This window comes from Dromaius novaehollandiae, chromosome 1 (assembly GCF_036370855.1).
Source record: "Dromaius novaehollandiae isolate bDroNov1 chromosome 1, bDroNov1.hap1, whole genome shotgun sequence".
NCBI classification, from domain to species: Eukaryota; Metazoa; Chordata; class Aves; order Casuariiformes; family Dromaiidae; genus Dromaius; species Dromaius novaehollandiae.
This window is the reverse complement of record NC_088098.1, coordinates 121,760,119-121,777,577: the sequence shown is the minus strand read 5'-3', so window position 1 is coordinate 121,777,577 and position 17,459 is coordinate 121,760,119. Positions and strand designations below refer to the sequence as shown.

At 41.3% G+C, this 17,459-nt stretch overlaps 1 protein-coding gene across 2 annotated transcripts in view; it reads right to left on the bottom strand.

Annotated features, from left to right (window-relative positions):
* Positions 1 to 8,043: 8,043 nt before the first annotated feature.
* ABCG1 (ATP binding cassette subfamily G member 1) overlaps positions 8,044 to 17,459 on the bottom strand; it is a 62,096-nt gene continuing 52,680 nt past the window's right edge. For both annotated transcript variants that reach the window (XM_064525441.1, XM_064525446.1), the window contains one exon: positions 8,044 to 17,235. In XM_064525441.1, the coding sequence (XP_064381511.1) occupies positions 17,007 to 17,235 (229 nt within the window). In that variant the 3' untranslated portion in view covers positions 8,044 to 17,006. The remainder of the gene's footprint in view (positions 17,236 to 17,459) is intronic.

Here is a 17,459-nt window from a genome sequence, read left to right as displayed (position 1 = left end):
TCCGCAGGAGTGGTGCCAGTAAGGCAGGCACAGGTTAGTGGTCCTGCTGCCTGTCCCCCATCAAAACGTGCTTGTGTAGTATTTGGCTTTACAAGAATAATTATCAGAAGCATGTTAGTAAGGGTGGTGGAGGGTACTGTGGTGTAACTCAGGTAGCACCCCCCCCTCAGTTTAGCAGTATGTTCTCTGCTGCAAAACCTAATCTGGAAACAGCCCAGCAAGCTAAACTCCGGGAAACTGCTTCAATCTCTAGCAAAACAGTTTGCACACTGAAGGATGCCAGTGAAGCCACCCTGATGGCAGGCTAGCCCCAAAAGAACCGAGTGCTGTGCTCTTACCAACCACTTGCTGCTGCTGGGCATGGCAAGGCCCCAGGAGCACCTTCCCTGCAAAAACCATTAACCTGTGTGTGCTGAGCCGCAAACAGTTCAACAGCTTGCTATGCCAAGGCAGTGGCTCATGTAGCTTCTCTGGACATTTGAGTTTATGGATAAGAGTTAGTAACACTACAGCACAGAGAAATCATGACCTAGGGATCAGTCATCATAAATAAGCCCTAACAGACAATGGCAATTTTGCAAATTTATGTTAAACAACCAGTGGAGACTGCTATTCACAGTTGCCAAAATACACCGGAAAAACTGTCTCGCATACTTAAAAATTACATTCTTGGTGAGATGAGAAGCTGGTAAAAACAGAATGAAAGCCACAGTTGTCGAGGCTTTGAAGGTGGTAGGCAAAGCTGTAGTAGAGCACCTGGAAGAGGAGGATGCAGGAGCTTCAGCCACAGGGCTGCAGAAAGAGGGATGTGACTCTCCTTGTTTTCACACTCACTCTGTGGGCTACCACATCTGAGTTAGTCACCCTGGCCTCCATCTACAGTCCTCAGAGACAAAAAGGCACCTCTGGGCCAGAAATCATCTGATTATTTTAGACATCTCCAACAGGGTGAATTGAACTGCCCAGAAGGGTCTCCTCTCCTGGCTGGGAGGGAGAAGCCACGCAGGCAGCACACGTGTGCGTGTCTGCAGCAATGCCAGCAGCGGAGAAGGCCACATTTGTCTGTTCTCATTCCCTGGGTTTTTTGATCAATGCCTTGAGATGCTGTACAGAGCCTCTCACTGAAAAACCCAGGGAACACAAGACAGATGTATGGCAAACACAACTGCTCTGACATAGCTGTTTCCGCTTTATGCTAGCTTTTCTAGCTGAAGACAAATCACTGCACTAGAACAGAGAGGTTGTGGTTGCTGGCAATTGATTTTATTTTAGATCTCACAGTCTGGCCAACAGATAAGAGCAGTTTGGTCATTTATTTTGCATCAATAGATTAACAAGCTTCACCACCTAACAATAGAAATAGCTTCAACTATGTGCCAATCCCAACTATGGGATGGCACAAAGTCTTTTTCTGCCCTTTTTTTGTTGTTGCTGTTGTTTTTATGGAGGGCTGTCCACCACTTGGGAAGAGAAATTAAAATGGAAACTTTAAAACCGTTTTTAGTATCTCAGGCTGGTTGCTTTACCTAAATTTAATCCCAATAATGGAAAGAAGTCCTAGTGCACCCATGATGCCCTGAGAACAGATGGATGGCCATATGGGTCATTTCAAAGGCTCATCTAGCCTTGTGTCTTTCAGTGACCAAAACGTTGTCTAGGGAAAGGATAAACATACAATGTGACTTCTCTGGTAATGAAACGCAGGACTCTCATCACAAATGTGAATTTTAAAAAGCAAATATGAAATGCACAAATGAAGACTTATCCTTTGTATCTACAACAGCCGTCTGCAACTCTCAAAAACAAGTACTGTAGATGTAAACTTGGCTGGTTGCATATTTCAGCTCACTTTAGGTATCTGTGTAGTTTATACAGTGTGAAGCTGTCCACCTTAATCCCACAATCAAATATACATTATGCTGAAATTATTAATGTGCCTATGCGCTGAGGAGTTTGGAATCACATTTTTCAAAAAAGATGCTATACAACTAGGAAATATTTCTTATATTTGGACACATGTAGTTTACTTGTTCTTTATTGTGCAGTAATCATTGAACTCACAACTCTGCTTGCAAACCCACATCTCTGCACAGCTAATGTGGAATAAATAAACAAAGTTCTGAATAGTTTTACAGGGAAAAACAGGTCAGCTTCATGATTTTCATCAGCAAAGATGCTACAGTAATAGAAATCAATTTTCTGGGACACAAAGCATTTGTGCTGATGAGGCTATTACGCAACTAGCAAGTGACATTTAAAATCAAGAATGCCTGGTAGTCCTAAACTGTCTGTAATCGTAACAGCTTTCTGCAATCAATGCCTCAGTTTCTAATATAGCTAAACAGAAAATGTTTGACATTGCAGATGACTCCTTGTGTGGTTCTTCAGTGAGTGAGGAAATTCTATTGTTTATTAAAGCCAATCATAGCCAAGGGAAAGGTCTCAGAAGTCATACATTTTGATGCAATGCAGGAAACCTATATTTGGTTGACAGGCAGAATTAACAGGGGAAAAAACTAGGACAGCGAAGGAGCAGAGTGCAGACAGGTGCTAGCAACAAGGAAGAACAAACCTGTAGCAATCTGAAAAAAGGATATAGCTGAAAACACCTCTGAAAAATGTATCTTTTAATGTGCCCACTCACCACAGATCAGATCCCCAAATGTCTCTGGAAAGGGGATGCTTCCTATTACAGCTAATATCACACATCTCCTCTGGCAGAGCACCCATTCAAAAGGAAGATTTCATGCAAGGTGCTAAACCAAAGCAAAAAAAGACTACAGAAACTGAAATGTTCCCGTATTGAGAGAGCAGCCAAACCACAGTCCTGCCACAAATCTCAAGTGAGCTACTAGTTCTCCTAAAGCTTCAGCTCTGAGGTTTTGTGACTAGGGGAGAAACTTGGCCCACATTTTCAAGAACATTTCAAGAGATCAGGTTGCAGAGGAAAGCCTGAAAACTTTACCATAATGCCATCGAACAGTTCAGAAGGCAGAACACAACAACTTCATCTGATTCCCTGTGTTAAAACCAGGCAGAATGACGATATCCAGGCCCAGATTCGGTTTCCAGGAAATTGCCCTTGCTGCCAGGCTGAGTCCAGGAAGGGGGGGGGGATTAGCTTTCTTAGGTGCAGGTTGCAAAACTCTCCTTATGAGTGAAGCTCAGATGAGAGTTTCCCAACCAGCTCTCTGCCAGAAAGAAATGTTCTCTTTGGGCAGAGCAGTTTATTATTATACTATGGACGTTTTTTTTTCCTGCTTTTGAACCTTCTTCTAAAGCGTTTGAGAATGGCCAGTGTCAATACACAAGGTGGCCCCTGTCGCCATACACTCTGCCAGGTACAGAGTTGGAAGACAAGGCTGTGAACTTGTCCTCAGTATTAAAAAACAGCTGCTGAATAGATAGATTTTGATTGAAAAACATGTGCTGCAATGCCACAATACAACCAAGTACTATGACTAACAGGGTTTTCTATGCAGCAGTGCCGACAGATGCTATATAAGAGGTTGCTGTTTTGGTTCAAGTGTTCGCAGTCATTTGGTGCTATTCCTCCTGCTAAAGAACAGTAAAATATCTGTGCGCCTATCAGAGGTGAGTAGGATAAGAAAAGAAAGTGCTTTTCTTCTGAAGACCAGTGTCTCTCTTCTGGTAGTTATCTACTGACTTCCTGCGCTTTGTGAACATTTTTTGATATACTCATTGTGGTAGCCAGAAATTCCCCTTCAAGAAGATACTAGATGAAGATGGGCTCCTTTAAGTGTCTTACTTCCATCTGTCTCTGAATTAGGTCTCACACGCTTCTTTAAATGTGTGCATCTGTCTCTGAGAATAACAAAAGATTGATATTTGTTGTTTTACAAAACAGAAGTTCTGAAGGACTTTATACTGAAATATCATACTAATTGAAATGAAACTCTGGGATTCTCTAATCAAAACATTTCACTCCATCTGACCCAAACACCTCACTGCTGAACTGACCCATATGCTTTTATTGTGAGTCAGCTCTGTTGTACTGACACTAATAGCCAGTATCAAGCTGAATTTTCTCATTGCGTTGTCTTATTTCCTGGGAATTGCAGACCAATGGTTTGGTCTGGTTTTGTTCCCACTGACTGGAAGGTGAGTGGGTGAGGAGAGGCAGAAAGTACAAACCAGAATTTCCACATATGAATGTACTCACAACAGAAAATACAGACTTGTTTAGAACCAACCAGCAACAAAATAGCTCAGATCAGTTCCAAAAAAAAAAAAAAAAAAAAAAAAAAAAAAAAAAAAAGAAAAGAAAAGAAAAAAAGAGAGAGAGAATATAAAGGGCAAATCCAAAATATTCCAGTGGATTTTCCCTCTTTCTTATTACAGAAGGTCTGGGAAATTCCCTGGGTTTGAAGGCCATCAGTTAGCTGGGGTCTGACTACACAAGGAGTAGACTGATGGTGGTTTGGAAGCAGATATCATCAGTTCAATGATTTTGGTCTGCTGTGTTCCCAGGCAGCTTCACTGGAGGTAAATCTGGGAAGTAAATCCTGACCAGGCTCCCCAAAGGGCACATGCTCCTTCCTGCCTTGAAGCAGGATATTCCTACTCATCACCCTTTTCCAGACTTGGCATTACACCCCATATAAAAGAAGGTTCACCATGACTTAGCATACAGGTCTTAAAAAAAAGAAGCAGCAAAATCAAAAGCTTTCTCATTTTCTTTCTTCTGCAATTACTTTGGGGGCTACTTTCTGATTCTCCCACCGAAGTAAGACAAAAAAGCACCTGTAAGACTCCCAGTAAAGCTGTGAAATCTATGTAACCTTTGACTCTAAGGATGCAGGCGGGGTGAGCAAGAGGTCCCAGAAACAGGTGGAGCTTTATTCAACCAAGGCCCCTGCCCAGCAGAGTACATGAGTTGGCAGCTGAAAGTTGGTGAGACAAGAGAATGACCATGTCCGAGAAGGAAGGGGGGGAAACAGTGCAACTCCGATTTGGCATCACAGTCTGACAATCTTTCAGCTTCACGTGTTGATAGTATTTTCCATCTGTGGAAGAAATCAAGTATCTGACTTCTTTCTCAGCCTTTTCCAGGGGAATGGGGTGGGGGGAACAGGCACAAAACCGCAATGATGTCAGGTATCCAGAAATGCCACTGTGCAAAGTTAACAGTGAATAAAATTTTCACAGAACTTTTTCTTGAATAAATCTTCAAGGCAAAGAAAAACATACAGGAAACCAGGCTATGAAATAAAGAAAAAAAAGAAAGAAATAGATGCAATTAGTGCTAATTTGAGTAATCCAGCCCTTGACAGCTTTTCTGCTATAAATAGAGCTTGCAACACACACTTCCCAGTCAAGCCCTTTGTTATAGCTCTCCTGAGAAAAGATTTCAATGTTGGTGACTAATAGCAGAACAGCTGCTTATTGCTCACCTGGTCCCTGCATAGGTCCTTTTATCCTTCCGTGTTAAGCACAGTGGTCATTCTAACCCAGCAGCTTCACTGCATTCCAACTCCTTCTAACCTGCATTACAAGGCAGGTTTTAAATGGCTAGATATTAAAAAATACAACACACAGCACTTTCGTTTTCAAATGCTCTTTATTTTATGAATCTGTTTAGACTACATAGCAGATGCTAATCACATGTGAGGTATATTAATTTTTGCACAGTTGCAGGTGAGAAGTTTATGGTTGGCTTAGTTCATGGCATTTACCATAACATAATACACTTAAAAGAGTAATTTACATTGCCACTCAGATTGCAAATGAGTCCTCTTCCTCCTCTTCCCTTCCTGATCTATGAAGAGTTGGCATGGGAAGGCATCTATTGTCTGGGACCATAATTCCCCCAACCCAATATTTTTTGCACGTCTATAAAACTAGCATAAAGAAAATTAATTAGAAAATTGTCTTGCCCTTAGTTTTGAAAATGCTATCCTATTGCTTCCACTGGGTAATGTTTCCTCTAATCATTGCTTGTGTTATCCAAGACCGGGCACTTAGCTAACTTGTAAAACCTATGGTTGTTACCCTCAGACTGTGGTGAGAGATCAAGCAATTTTGTTGTGGTGGTGGGCAGGAGGGGTGGAGTAAGGACAGCAATATTGTCTAGGCTATCCTTAGTGACCTTAAATCCTTACTGAGCTTAAATCTGACACACAGGCAGACATCTCGGCAGCATGAAAAGCAATGCTGCCAAACAAAGAAAGTGTATGACAAAGTAAGGGACACCCATATCCAAACCCTTTTTTTGACACTGCTGTTTGTGGGGACTTACACAGATGAAGTTTCCCCACCAGTGCAATGGGAAGCAGTGATCTCAGCACCTCTCTGCCGAGAATGGTAGAAACAGTAGCCAAGTCATTTCTTGGATCATGTGGATCTTCAGGAGAAATTTGAGAGGAAAAATACTGGCTTTGTGAACTAGCTGAGGAGACCTTTCATGATATACGACAGGATGGGCATGCACAGAGGCTGCAGAAGAGCCCAGCGCAAGTGTTGTGGCTGAATACGGGACGACAGTGTTCTGTAAAAGGGGGAGTATACCAGTATGTCTAGCAGAATAATGGAAACATGGCTTCTCTTCAGCTTGGAAAAAGGGGTTGAGGGGAAGAAATCTGTAAATTCCAGAGCGCCAAGCAGAAGGCAGCGAGGGAATGATCATTCCCTGCCTCCTCCAACACAAGAAGCGTGGGTAACCGCTGATGGGACTTCCAGGTAGCGTGCTCAAGATGAACAAGATGATGTGGCTGATACAACAGAGGGCTATGCTGCCATTCAGAGGGACCTCAACAGGCTGGAGAGATGGGCAGAGAGGAACCTCATGAAGCTGAACAAAGGGAAGTGCAAGGTCCTGCACCTAGGGAGGAATAACCTCAGGCACAGGTACAGGCTGGGGGCTGACCTGTTGGAAAGCAGCTCTGCAGAGAAGGACTTGGGAGTCCTGGTGGACAGCAAGGTGAGCACGAGCCAGTAAGGTGCCCTTGCGGCCAAGAAGGCCAATGGTATTCTGGGCTGCATTAGGAAGAACATTGCCAGCAGGTCGAGGGAGGTGATCCTCCCCCTCTACTCAGCCCTGGTGAGGCCACATCTGGAGTACTGTGTCCAATTCTGGGCTCCCCAATACAAGACAAACATGGAGCTACTGGAGCAAGTCCAGCAGAGGACTGCTAAGATGATGAAGGGACTGGAGCACCTCTCCAATGAAGAAAGGCTGAGAGAGCTGAGACTGTGCAGCCTGGAGAAGAGAAGACTGAGGGGGTAGCTTCTCAATGTGTGTAAGTATCTGAAGGGAGGATGTAAAGAGGATGGGATGAGACTCTTCTCAGTGGTGCCCAGCAATAGGACGAGAGGCAAAGGGCACAAACCGAAACACAGGAAGCTCCATCTGAACATGAGGGAAAACTTCTTTACTGTGAGGGTAACAGAGCACTGGAACAGGTTGCCCAGAGAGGTTGTGGAGTCTCCTTCTTTGGAGCTATTCAAAAGCCATCTGGACAGGGTCCTGGGCGACGTGCTCTGGGTGACCCTTTTTGAGCAGGGGGTTTGGACTAGATGATCTCCAGAGGTCTCTTCCAACCTCAACCGTTCTGTGATTCTGTGATGCTGTGAACAGCAGATTCTGAAAGAGATTAGACAAATCTGCGGAAGCAAACTCCATCAAAGGCAAGAAAATACAACGGCAATCCCACTGGCTCAGAAAGTCTCTGAATTGTGTAGGGTTTGTCAGGGAAGCACTTCTTGGTGCTTGCCCTGTTCTTCTACTCTCCCCTATGTGGTGCTCGTTCACTGTCTGGTACTAGGCTAGACAGACCTTTGCCCTGAGCCAGTGCAGCTGTTCTTATGTTTTTATGAATTTTTACTGGAAACTGTTTGGTAACCCACTTGCATTGGGAGACAGGTGAAACCATCATAATGTACACGTGAAGCAGGCAATTCGCTGTCCTCACCAGCTGCCCCTAAGAGCAGGACCTGAAACTGCCACCTACGAGCAGGACATGAAAATGTATCACTACCAATGCACCTGCCACTGCCCCTTGAGAGAGACCAGGGACAAACACATCTGTCTGAAAATAATAACACTTTATTTGATTCTTTTTTGTTACATTATCATAAATGTTCTCTATCCTCAGAAAACAAAGCCCTAGTTTGGAAAATAATGCACGTACAAATCTCTCGTGGGTATTAAGTATACAGAAATATACAAAGATATCTCTATTATTGTAATGTATCATCAGAATGCCCCACATCCCACATTTTACTGAGGTCCACTGTACCAGTAAGCATAAACTACAAAGGTAACAAGCAACCTGAAAAAGACATGGTTGATATAATATCATTATATATAAGTATGCATATATATATATATCTACAACAGTGCAAATATATCACAGCGTGCAGGCAGCAATAGTCTCTAGAGAAGCATAATAAAATTGATTCATAGTAATGCAAATGCATTACAGAAACAAGAGACAACAATTACATATTAGATATACAGAATATGCACACTTCAGCACGCTGATATAAAATGTTACTTGCATTGACTCTTGCTTTAAAAACAAAAGAACAAATGTTAAATAATTGAATGACAGATTCAAGGGCAGTACCTCACAATAGGGTCAACTGACTGAGATAAGATATTGCACAAATCTTTACCGACACAAGTAAAGGCTTGGCTATACCTCAGGACTTCTTTGCTTTCTTTTTAGATATATCAATGTAATTTTCTCTTTAAATTTCATTTACTAACTTTTACCACAATTTAGGAGCATTTTTTCAATATTTTCTTAAATTGTTCAGCAACTCATTCACATCTGTAAGGGTTGGTATAACTATCATTGAACCCAGGAAAGCTGCTTTTTTGAAGTAATAGAACGGAGTTTGTATAATGATTAGATCAGATGTATTTCTAAAATAAATTAAAGCAGGGTTAAAAAAAAAAAAAAAGACTTCACAGATGCCACTGTAGTAAAAGGCCCTGTCAACTTTAAAAATAAGATTTCCTTGTTGCCTCACAATCTGCTTAAAAAGACATTTTAGATTTTTTTCTTCTTGAAAGAGTGGTAGTGAAGAGAAGCACATCTTTAGATCTAGAACTTCAGGTATTCTCTAGCTCATGGAAGTTTAAAAAGTTGGCTCCTTATCTCAAACTATCTTGCACTGTTCTCAAAAAGCTCATTTCTACCACCCATGTGGACAGTAACCACAAATACCCAGCAAATAAGGACATAAGCAATTGCTAAGTAAGGACTGACCTGCTCAGAGGTCCAACGCAAAGCCAATGCTTAACAAAATCTTGATGTATCTTGTGGGCATAAACAATGCACAAAATCTGGGCTGGCAGGCTGAGCCATGGGAATTTCTTTTGCCAAAGGATACCAATTTGGACTGGTCACCCTTTGTTTTATAATCATGGCATGTGTCTCAGCAGTAATCTAAATCTCTTAAAGACTCTATAACTGACAACTTCAAATTAGATCTTTAACCACAATTCCAAAGTTATGGTTCCCTATAAGGTGTGAAAATAATAAGAAAAAAAAGACACTAGATTTCATGCTCTAAGTACCACTCCTCTTTCACAAAATCAGCATGAAATGTGTACAGAAATAGAAATATGCTAACATACATAATTAAAAGCAAAGCTGTTAGGCTTGCAGGCTCAAACTGCAACTTTTGGATGTGTGTAATATGCACAATGATATCTAAGGTTACAAAAACTACTCAGTGGGATCTGTTAAAATGATCTCTGTGTATTATGAAAATAGGTATTTCAGAGCAGGACAGTAGGGGGTGATCCTGGAAAAACCTACCAACCCTGTCCCTGACAAGCAAAGCCCATCATTAACTTCAGTGACACTCAGCACTTACTTTATACACTCACTAGTGCTGTGTGGCAGAATTAATAGGACTGGTGTCACGGGCACAGAAATGATCAGCCTGTCACCAACTGTTAGAGAAGACCTGACACAGCGTCATTTTCTTCCTACTTGTAGGTCCCAAAGGCTTTTCAAAATGCCTTTGTTAATATCGTTCTTTAGAAACAGCTTTCCATACAAAACGGTGGGAATGTAATTGCCGTGCAGTTGCACCCCATTGGGGTGTTCAGGTATGAAAATGGATGCACACAGGAACATCATTCATGGCCTCAAAGAAAAGGGGACAACATGTGGGGCAGTATCTCTGCAGCTACAACTCACAGCCACTCCACAGAAATACAGAGACAACATCCACCACAGTTACCCTGCTCTGGAGGAGCCTCAACGTTTTCTAATATTCCTGCTTTTGGCAGGATTCTTTGCTTCCCTGTGTGAACATTAAAGGGATGAACAGTCATAACCGTCAGAGTTCAGAGTGAAATCCTGACCTTTCTCTAACTTACAGCAGGGCTATATAAACAGAGTAATGTAAATTACCACACATCTGCTTGTCCAAGTATGCTGTGGTACATGGGTACCACAGTCCAAGACCAGTTTTGTCAAAAGTTTCCATTTTAGCAATGAATTGCTTGACCTTACTGCTCCAAAACTCTAAGCTCCAAAGCTTTAACCAATGTTTAAATGTACAGGAACTCATCTCCCTTAACTTGAACTGTCCACAGGTGGGCAGCTAATCAAAGGTACTTGCCAAGGCTCCCTCAGCAGTCAGTGCAAGAGTTGCATACTCTACAAGGGCAAAACATCTCAGTGGACCATACTTTTTTCTGTCAAACTTCTAGGTCTGAATCCTGTCGTGGGCTGGGCACAAAGCAGGTGCTTAGGAAAGATCATAAATGAGATGTTAGGATCAGTGTAACACCTTCCTTCTGTGAGTGCCTCTCTCGTCTCCACTGCCTAGAGAGGTCATACCTGCCACTAGGCAAACAGCTGTTACTGGTTGGGCTCCAAAGTGCACTGACAGGCTTTGCATCGCTGCTGCCTATGGGCGTGCTGAGCACGAGGTTAGGCTTCCTCAGTGCAAAAAGGCCAGTGAAAAATTGCAGAGTTTAATGTCCAAGCACTGGTGTCATGGCGCTAAGAAAGACACTATGTCCCAGTACGCAGGATTAAACAGCAACCAACACACAGAACGACTGAAAATAAAAGTTGTCCAGTGCTACAGACGGAGCAGGTCAAAGGCCAGATCAAAATCGGTTTTGTTATATTAATCACTATACGGTTTAACTTCACATTTAGATCCCCACAGTACAACACAAATGCAACGTCAGGAACCACTGCCAACTGTAACAAGGAAACGAACCTAGAGACAAACTTCCTGAAAAATACTTCACTCCAGGGCTGGTAAGTATAGGGCTATGAACTATTGCGGCCTGGAAGAGCAGGATTTGTCTCATTTCACTGTAGCTCTCATGTTGGTGTCTCACCTAAGTCAGTCACCTGCTTTGAGTTTGCAATGACTCTCCACTCTTCCTCTCGCTAAGGGACAGGTGGCTGAGGTAAGTCAGGCCCATTTTTTCTGGAGGTGTCTGTTTCTTTCATTTTACTACAGAGAAATGCAGATGATGAACTTAAGACTGGGCCTCGCATTTTTAGACAACTATGGTAAGATAAACCATCTCCAAAAACACTATTCAGTTGATAGAACATAAAAGCAAAAAAGAATTGGATTTCCTTGGCCAAGTCAGGATAACCATAGTTAAAAGTAGCATGCACATCATTCCCTCTCCCTCCACAGCTAGATCTTTTCAGCCAGGCCCGTGCACAGCACCCTGACCTCCATCCTCGCACTTGGGAGGCAGCTCTGCCTTGCTGCCACTTCTGCAACCAATGCCTTTTCTAACCATGTTCACACTAACTCACAAAGCTTGGCCCAAAACAAACACAGCTCATCCAAAGAGCTATCCTGTTCAGGAAAGTACCTGTGCGTGCCTAAATCTCACCCAATCCAAGACACCGATGTGTGTGTGTTCAAAATCTTCCATGAATGAGGAAACACCATAGCTGAGTCAGTGCCAGACTGGGACAGAAAATGCTGTATGCAGCCCCTACAAAGAAGACTCGAGGCCAGCTCCTGCAGCACTAAGGTCAAGGAGGATCAGAGCAGATCCATAGGGTCAAACACTACCTTCTTATTAAACCTCACAGGACTACCTTTCACCCAGTGATAACGACATAACAACAAGCCCTGCAGCGGTAGGGTGCTCTCTTGCATTAGGCAGGACAAATACACGTGACCCTCTCCCCCACACAGCCATGAAATGAGACCGGAACTACAACTTGGTGGCAAAGGGATTGTGGGAGGCTGCAGAAGAAAGAAGTGTGCACATGGTTTGCAACCTTCTCACATGGATTTTCTGGGAAGTTGTTTGGACATGCAAGCTCAGTGCATCTGAACTCTCTTGCTCTGTCATGTGTTACTCTTCCTGAATATGATTGTTACAGAGCAGGATACAGAATAAAACTGTATTTCAATAAAAGTTACACTGAAAAAATTAAGATCCCATCATGCTTAGTTCTGGGAAGTAAAAATAAGTGCTGACATTTTTAAAGTATAAAGCAGACCTGCAGGAAAAAAAAAACTTAGCTCATTTTCTTCCCTACCAAAACTTTGCAGATAACAAAAGCAACTGTGAAAAGCCACAGTAAATATACAGAAAAAGATACACTCTTCTCTATGCTTGGTTTTCATTCTCTTCTCCCTCTCAAAAGAAGTATTTTGTGATTCAAAAAGATTACTTCAAGATTAGTGTAATGCTGTAATTTCATAGAGACTAACCCAAAGCAAATGAGCTTCTCACTACTGTCACTGAGTCTGTTTAGATAGCCAGCATCTCAGTCTTTTTATGCAATATGGCCCTCACCAGCAAAGCACTTAAGCCTGGGCTTTATTTTAAAGACATTAATTGTTTCTTTGATTCAGATGGGACAACAGAGATGTTAAAAGTTACTAACGTACTTAAGTACTTTGCTGGAACAGGGTCTCAAAGGATCCCATTAAAAAGGAGACATCTATCTCACATTGAGTAGATAGGACAGTAGATAGGACCTCTTTCTGTGAGAATCATGGGATTGTACAGGTCAGTATGTATCATCACACTTCTTTCTAAAACCAAATGTTTAGCAAAACACTCATTTCTGTTGTCAATACAGACATTGACACAAAATAGAAGATCGACGTGCCGGTCATCTGGTATGTCCACTTCCTTGGACTCAAGTGTTCATTGTCTCACACTTACATAACCAGCTTTCTCTTTTTTATAGATACATTTTCCTCTCCTTTAATGAGAAAAGAGATATTTTGAGCTCTAAATATTAAAAAGTGAACAGAATTTCAGCACCAGACATTTTTTGCTACTCCCCTTCATCCATAAAGATGGAATTTTCTCAAATTCTTATGAGTAGAATCGATTTTCCAAATCTTTTATTTAATTATAAATAATAAATCTTAAAACTATTTTTTAAAACTTTCAGGCCTTCTCAGACAATATTTGTTTCAGCCAAAACAAAAAACCTCAACGTCTGAAGCACAAAAAGTCTTAACTGATGCATAGAGGAGCCAAAGCAACGTGTCACAATATAATTGCACAAAACATGTCAAAATAAAACAAGGAAGCCAACAGAATACTAAAGCCTTCTAGCAGTCACAACAGAAATCATACATTCAGTCTTCAAGAGATCTTTAAAAAATCTTTGTGCCTCTCATGCAGTTTTTAGCCAGATTGTGACCTGGTTCAAATGGTCATAATGGCATTGATTTCAAATAATTTATAGTTAGTTATATCAGCTGAGGATCTGATGTTTTTAGAATCTTGTTGGCTTCCTTATTCTTCAGCATGAAGCCTCCAGAGTTTGGCAATGTTCTTGCTTACACTCCAGAACATGCAAGCTCAACCCATCAATATTGGAATGCTTTTTATACCAGCCTATTAGAATTTACTTCCATATAAAGGGGAAAAGATCAAGTTGAGTGTATGGTAAAAACTTTGCAGCATACAAAAATATAATTGGGATAAACTTAAAATATTTCTATCCCAGAGTAACAGCAGATGAGACATCATTTGTCAATTTTAGAGCTAAGGAAGGAAAAAATGATTATCTCATTTATGTATAGCACTGAGTTTCAACAGACTTAACTTATTTCTTTACTGGGATACTACAGTCTGAAAGTGTTCCTTAGAATAGTAACTTTCAACTAAGTGCTCTACAGCAGATGGCTGAGAAAAAGCATATTTAACAAAAAAGGAATGACAAAGATATTCCAGAGCATGCATTTTCTTAGGAACACTCATGGAGGATCAGACTTTTGGCTACCAAAGTACAATAGAAAGTTACAGTACAGGAGGATATGTTGCAGACTAAAGAAGTAAAACACGAATGTCTACAAATGGAGGTATAGGCACAGATAACAAGACAGCATCCAGGGAGCTCATACCGCTAGACTGGGACTAGACGGGAGAAGATGGCATTTTCATTATCTAAGTTAACAGTGCTGAAATATCAGTCTTGTCAAGAAGGTTATTCCATCTGGTAAACTGCAAGTGATCTTCAATCTGGTATTTGGTATGTTAGTGTTGGTAAACACACAACATATGCCCTGAATATATTTAATGCCATGAATGTCACACTTTCACACCCAGCTAGCCTACAGCTGGACTAGCAGTGTGCAACAAAAGAGTCATTTGGCAAATGTAGTTTTTTATCTGTTTGCAAACAGCATTTGAACAGTTCGCAATATTAACAAATATTTTGAGTCCTGAAATAATCAAGTAATGTTTTGTCATGAGATTTCAGCTTCTGATTTGTTGACAAACTGTTCACAATTAGGAACATTATTTAGAATAGCCCAAATCCTTAATTTCTCATATCCAACAGCCATGTAGGCCCATACCTCCTTTTGATTATGCCTGGAAATGCTGCAGAACCCATCAGAGCTCTACTGGCCCTCAGGAGACGTTATGAAAAATCAGTGGGCTCCTGCACCATATAAAGAGGTTGTGTAAGGATTTTTTTTTCCTTTTTTTTTCTTGCTTCTGCAGATTGACCTTGTTTTCACAGATGAATCTTACTTCCAGGGAAAGTTCAACTAACCTTCCTAAAAGATGTGACTTGACTTCAGTCTTCCAGAACACAGCTTAACTCAAGTATTTGGAGTTCAATAGAGATACACATAGTCTGTGTCTGTATTGGTAAATTAAGCAGTCCTGAGTATGGGCCAAAAAAAAAGGAAAACGATTGCCTTTACTGTTAAATGGCAGAGCTGCAGCCCAGCCCATTAGAGCTCTTCCAGACAATGTTTGGGCACTGTTCAGGAGTTAGCATAGTCCAGGGACCATTCCTATCAGTCAGAGGATTAACAGTATGGACATAGGCAGATTGTGCAAGTTGACCTAAAGGCCAGAGAGCAGGCCCTGGCACTGTTTAGCAGTATAGATGTAGCCACGGACTCCTCAGAAATAGTCTGTGAATTGTGACTGCCAGTGATCAGCAGATGCAAAAGGTCTCTCTTCAACTTCTCTACTGTCATGAGTTGCTGAGCTCCTGAGTGGTTTGCCGACACTGAGCTTCTTTCAATCTATAAGACTTCTTAAAATTGTATCAGCTTCCTGATAGAAATAATGCATTTATAGACTTTGTAGGTGTGACTTGGATCTCTACAACACTACAGTAAACATACAGTAACTGCAAACGGTAGTAGAATTCGCAAAGTTTACCAGGGTGTCCAACATGGGTATGAGTCCCACACTTTCATTTTGGGTTGAAAACCCATGAAAATCAGTGACAAAATTCACTTCACCTTGGAACCAGGATTCCCCCTGTCAAGTTTTCAAAGATGAGATATGCAAACAAATGCATGCCTCGTGTAACGGTTTCATTGGTGTTTAGATCAATTAGCTATTAATGCCCATGTGATGCATGTAGACTTGGATGAGAACAAAACTGCTTGGCATAATTAGCCCTGTCCTACTACACTGCCCTTGCATATTCAGAGGAGAATCCTACATGTAGGGTGTTACAGGTATTTTGAGCACTGCCACATGAGACAGTCGCAAGTGTTTTTATGTAATACCCCAGGCTTTGAGCTGTGGATAGTTCTTGCATGACATCAAACTTTAAGAGTCCCTCAGGCTTTAGGGATAGATTCTGTTTTCACAATTTAAGAGAAAATGAACCCTGGAGTGCTTTGCTGTTTTCGTTCACAGGAGGTAGTTCAAATGGATAATGAGCAGAGTTAGTATTTTAAATATCACAAATATGGAGGATTTAAGACACTGAAAAAAACATTTTTTCAATCATTCAGCAACAGCTTGAACATGCCTGCCTGCCTGTGCTATCTACTCTTGTTTCCAAATATGGACCACAGGTTTAGTGCAGACTCAGAATTTGCCTTTTCCTCCTACCGTTACAATTATCAGATATGAGACCAGCTCGACAAGTAAAGCACCAAATTCTAAATTTAGACAGAAACAAAAATAGTGACTTGAATCACTTTAGATTTTTTTTTGTTTTAAAAAAGTATCCATACTAAAAAGATATTTTTTTCTTATTAATTAATACATTTACAGATTTTTGGCCAGAAGGGGTAATTCTGTGGAAAAGAATTGCAAAATAATACATAGAAAACAGCAAGGATGAAACTCTGAATTTAAAAAGATGAGAGAAACTTGTTTTCTTTGCGTCCCCCATTTTGCATCTCATTACCTCGTCACCTAATGATGACATTATTCTATTCTGGCTACCAGGACTAGTATTACCTTATCACAGAATTGGTTTTCAGAAGCAAAGTTCCTGTAACCAGGTATTTTGTTACAGTTACACTGCCTCAGTATTGAAATTCTGTGTTGTAAAATTCCCTTCTATTTCTTCTTCCTAGTTAGAGCTAGAAAGTGTAATGAAAACATGACCCAACCCAACTGGACTGATTGGCTTAACACTACATGTCCGCTATCCCAATGTGGTTCTCTATGGGCTAGGTCATAACAGCATCTAGCTGGGCACTGGAGACCAGCCTGCCATAGTGAGACAATGTCAAGTGCCCTCTACTGCATGTCTAAAATTTTTCCTACTACGTTGTTATAGTTGTTTTTTCCTTTACCTCTCTGCTCGGATTTTGTATCTGAGAACAAAATAGGCAATTAGGCGCAGAGAGAAGAAGAAAATTCCGAGCACAATGAAGTCCAGGTAAAGTTTGGCATTTTCTACATCCAGTTCTCTCAGAATCGCCTCTGATTTTTGAAAATGGCAAGTATCATCTTTGTCACAATGTAGATCTTCTCGATCCAGTCCATAGATGGAGAGAATAACCCCTTCGAACCCGTATCTGGAAAGGAGAAGGATGGATTACAAAGTAAAATGCTGATAAGCTGTTTAAAAGTATTGCGGCAGCAAAACACTCTATGAGAGCTTGGCTGGAAATGCTGAAGGCTGCAATATTGCTTGGACACGTGTCTCATGGCAAATTACAATCAAGCAAATCACATGTCACTGGCATTTTGCATGAGACTGAACAAGGACAAAAGTTTTGCCTTTAACAGCTTTCAGTTA